Raw genomic sequence first — 4,990 nt, 5'->3', positions numbered from 1 at the left:
GTACAGGCACCAAGATGGGGGGCAACAAGTATGCCCACTCCTGCTCGGTGCCTCTCACCGGGGACAACTCCAGAGTGGAAGAGTGTCCAACCCCTCTCAAGGAGACTGGTTCCAGAGCCAGAGCTGTGCGTTGAGGTGAGCCCGACTATTTCTAGCCGGAACCTCTCAACCTCACACACCAGCTCAGGCTCCTTCCGCACCAGAGAGGTGACATTCCACGTCCCAAGAGCCAGCTTCTGTAGCCGAGGATCAGACCGCCAAGGTCCCCGCCTTCAGCCACCACCCATCTGACATTGCACCTGACCCCTTTGGCCCCTCCCATAGGTGGTGAGCCCATGGGAAGGGAGACCCACGTCTCCGGTGACCGGGTGAGGGAACACTGTGTCCAATAATCGTACTCATCATTAGGGGTCTCTGGGCTGCACTTTGTCTGATTCCTCACCTAGGACCTGCCTTGGGTGACACTACTAGGGGCATGAAGCCCCTGACAGCATAGCTCCTAGGATCATTGGGACACTCAAACCCCTCCACCACGATAAGGTGGCAGCCCAGGGAGGGGTGGATTTAACCCCAATTACTGCAAAAAAACACAAAAAAGGGAGGTGAATTAATTGAGAAAACTAATTTCTGCTGTCACAAAGCTGCTGCTATCTTGTGATTACATTCTACAGTTAGCTGCAGGCTAACCCCCTAACACTGTTTACACAGAGCAGAAACCGGAAGTAGTGTTTCTCTGCTTCAGCTGTGCTGGTGTAAGGGCGTTGTGATGATAAATGAATAAACTCATTTAAACTAAGACAAAATTAAACAGTTGTGTGAAATAAACTGCAGTTACGAGCCATGAAAATTGTACTTACTTTAGAGTTTTGTTAGTGCCGATCCATTTTGCGGGATAACTTGGATAGAACTACCGCTTCCAATCAGTGTACTGGGTATGCAGCCGCACCAGCAAGTGTCAAGTGCACCCAGAGGAACACTGTCATTCTATTGGCTGGAACAGTTGATAGGCGATGGTGCTCTCTGATCCATGAGCGAAAAGAGAGGTTTTCAAGCGCAGATCTGATCCGTCAGAGAGACGTTTTGTGTGCGAGGAGAAAATCTGAGTGCAAACACAAAGATTTGAGAGAGAAAAGAGAATATTTGAAAAAGAGCACGTTTTGAGAGAGAGAAAAGTTTTGAGTGCAAGCAATAAAAGTTTTGAAAGCAAGAGATAAAATCCTGCTTGCAAATTGAATATGTGCTCTCTCGACTTGTGACAAAATTCTCCTTCCATACTGACGGGGCAGCAAAACTAATAACACAAAAATGCACACGAAGAACTGTGAGGAGACACAAGGATAAGACCTGACTCTGGGATTATACCAACAATGAACCAGTGGCAATTGAGTGACAAGAGACTCATAAAGGGCTGAGGGGGAGATTGACTACAGCTGGGAGATGATAAGGAACAGGTGAGGTGGACATTGCAGGCTGAGAGGATAACTAGTGAGCTGAGGGCATGTTAATGGTGGCACAGGGAGTACAAGGAAACAAGGATCAGAACTAAATAAGGAATTCAAACACGATAACAAGATAACAAAAACAACTCAAAAACACCCAAATCCTTACAGATGTGAGATTTGTGAATAACTTTATACTATGTTGTAGGTCACTATAGCTAATCACAAAAACGTATTGTTTCAAATTGTCCACAAATTGGAGCTGGGAGAAAAAGCTACTTTGTTTTACCCTTTGGATACTAGAACGGAAGTTACTGAATCTGAACCTGATATAGGTTTGGAAAGTTTAGATGTTAATTTTATTTTATGTTTGCCATTTTAGGTATTATCATGCTGCTACTTTTATTTTTAGTTAACATTTTTTTGTTGTTAGCTTTAGGTTAGTGTTCTGCTTTTTTAGATTTTTCAGCTTTTTTAGATTTGTTTTTTCAGAAAATTTCAGCAAAGTCATTCAGCTCTCAGCATTCAATTCAATTCAACTCAGTTCAGTTCAGTTCAGTTTATTTATATAGCGCCAAGTCACGACATAAGTCGTCTCAGGGTGCTGTACAAAAACATTCACATACATTATAAAAAGCCAGTTAGTAAAAGTTTTCTAAGAAGGTCAGCAGATTACATTGAATCTTCACTTCATTGCAGTCTCCCATACTGAGCAGCACACTCACACTGCTTTTTATACAAAAAGCAACTTTTCTAGTCTGTACATTTGGGTCCAGCTTTGTATGGTTTCTGTCACAAGTAGTGTTTTGACACCCATTCAGTTACGAAAACACAGCTCTTAGCACTAGTTTATTAGTTTATGGAAACTAATCTCAAAAGGGTTTGAGATGTGTTCAAGACGCCCAAAACAGCTCTGCGGTTATTAAAAGAAAATTTGTCGCACAATTGATTTTTTTAACAAATTCAAGTGACAAGCCTTTTTGACTCACTCAAAGAAATGAAGGAAGCCTGCAAACATTTCAAGATGTTTTGTCCCTCATGAATGCTGTTTGTCAACTAGTTTCCAAGAGTTACAGCCCAGTGAGATACTGACTTTATATTACAAAGAGCATAAATTCAATCTGAACGTTTTTTGTTTTAATTTTGTCTTTACAGAATTTAAAATGGAAGAATTTCTTGAAGAAATAAATGCATCACCTCATGTGGAGATCCTCCTCAACATATTCTGGACCTTCTCCTGTTCTTGACTCCACTGAGTGTCTCAAAGAGACAGAAATAAAAGGACTCTGAGTTTAATTATAAAACTTACGACAGCACCTCAGGTTTTCAGTTATAGACTTTTAAAAACCAGAACTCTGTGATCAAGGTACAAAGCTTTACCTTAAATTGGAAATGTTAAAAGGGTTTTAGCAACAGTTTTCTTTAGTGCTAAATTATTGTTTTCAGCATTTTTCAGTGTAACCTGTCGAGGGTTTGCTGTGAAACAAGCTTTCCTTAGGCTGCAAAAGTAAAACAAACATATCAGATAAAGAAGAAGAGCTGAGAAAACAAAGGGATAAAAACAGTTAATGACTGAAAACAACATTGGAAAAGAAAAATATTTGGCTATTAAATGTGATTACAAATCAAGAATATGGTTCATTTTGATAAATTGATGCATTAATACAATCTGAATACAACTATGAGTGATTTACAAGATTCCATCCATGAAACCCAGAAATCCTTTCACAGCATCCAGCCAAAGTAAAAACAAAACAAAACTGGGTAGCAATACATAATAGAACTGGATTTGTACTGGGTACATACTGGGTATGTACCTGATACATAATGAGTATGTACCAGGTACTCAAAGGGTACATACTTGGTACATAATGGGTCCTTAGCCGATTTATACCAGGTACATGCCTGCTAAATATTGGGTATGTACATGGTATTTACATGGTAAATACCAGGTAGATAGCTGATAATTACCTGATACATGCTGCAGTACATGGCATGTACTGTTTCCCTGTGATGGATTGCACACTGAAACCTGGTTACTTATCTATGTTTTGAGAAACAAGCTCACGGGCTATTTCAGTCTGGAGAAACCCAACAGAGACTGGAAAAGGTACATTTACTCCTAAAGTTAAATTTTTAATTGTATTAAGACTTTTAAAACAGTAAGACTTTTACTTTTTGATGTGCTGAAAGAATCGTTGACCTTTTAATTTCTCTTGTGTTTATATAAATGCTTTCACGTAGACTTTCTAATGATAACAATGCTATTCACTTTCCAGAAGTGACCACATCTGGTTAATGTTTTGTTTGTTCCCTGATAAGAGTGGATAAAAGAAATGGATTGAAGTGTAATTAGATTGGCTTTAAGTTTTATTTTTTATGAAATGATTCTATCCCCTCAGACAGTTTGGATAAAGAACTGTATGCCTGTCAGCCTCCCATAGGTTGTTTTGACATAGGCTGGATGAGTTCATCGTACTCCTTCCATCATCAGACTTCTGCTTCCGGGAAGATGCTGGTGAAGCTACATCAGCTGTCTTCTAGGCCAGAATGGAGAGGATCGTGCTGAACGCTGCCTGTCGTGGACTGTTGGACTGTCAACCTTCTTACAACCTAAGAGTCTGACTAAACATTGTTTCTGCTGAAAGAGCAACAATAAGAACTATCAGCCTTCTCAAATCTGAGTAAGAGCAAACCAACAAACGACAGGGACTGAACTTTGAGCACAGAGGACCACAGATGTTGACTTCATCAGCTACAAACATTCAGCTGGTCTAAGGGACATTTTGGACACATTAGTCAAGGACATGAGAGCAAAGATGGACTGAAGCTTTCCTGATAAGCAGCTGTCTGCATGGAGCTACAGCTAAGGTTCCTCACCCATCCTTCACCTTCCCTTACAGACCCCACACAGACTGCATTAGACTGCAGTTCCATTTATTTGTCTATGTGACTGGTTTGTGCACTTAGTAATAGTTATAATTATTATGGGGTTTATAACAATCAAACTATTTAATAAAACTTATAGTTCTTTTATTTTCCTTGTCTTTCTTTTTGCTTTTAATTATTTTATTACATATTTTTCTTCTCTCATTCCATTTAACAGTTTAAACAGAGCATTTACTTTATATTTTGGTATCTGAGCATCATTTTTATAATGCATAAATCAAACAATCACCTTTTTGCCATAAAGTCACTAGAATCATTTGTTCATAACTGATTTGTTGTTTTGTAAATATGTAAAAGAACTTAAAGCAAGTTGTCCTTTAACGTTCTTTCATGTAAAATCAAGGGTCTCGACTATATTGTAGAAAAATATAAACGCAACACTTTTTCTTTTGCTCCCATTTTACATGAGCTGAACTCAAGTCTTTTTCTATATACACAATAGGCCAGTGGTGGGCCATCAGGGCCAACAAGGCCTTCTCTGCTGGCCTAACATAACCAAGAATCATCATAAATATGATAAAGGTTAATTTAATTTTTAATTTACTTTCCCAGATATCTAAAAGTATTCATATTCTCTTCGTGTCATATTATGCTCCTTCCAG

At 39.1% G+C, this 4,990-nt stretch overlaps 1 protein-coding gene across 1 annotated transcript in view; it reads left to right on the top strand.

Moving 5' to 3' along the window:
* The window catches only part of si:ch211-112g6.4 (SH2 domain-containing protein 7), a 25,262-nt gene extending 20,836 nt beyond the window's left edge, over positions 1 to 4,426 (top strand). The window contains exon 6 of the mRNA XM_025002133.2: positions 2,595 to 4,426. Coding sequence (XP_024857901.2) covers positions 2,595 to 2,627 — 33 coding nt within the window. The 3' untranslated portion in view covers positions 2,628 to 4,426. The remainder of the gene's footprint in view (positions 1 to 2,594) is intronic.
* Positions 4,427 to 4,990: the final 564 nt, after the last annotated feature.

Source organism: Kryptolebias marmoratus, linkage group LG15 (assembly GCF_001649575.2).
Source record: "Kryptolebias marmoratus isolate JLee-2015 linkage group LG15, ASM164957v2, whole genome shotgun sequence".
NCBI classification, from domain to species: domain Eukaryota; kingdom Metazoa; phylum Chordata; class Actinopteri; order Cyprinodontiformes; family Rivulidae; genus Kryptolebias; species Kryptolebias marmoratus.
This window is presented reverse-complemented; position numbering and strand designations above follow the sequence as displayed.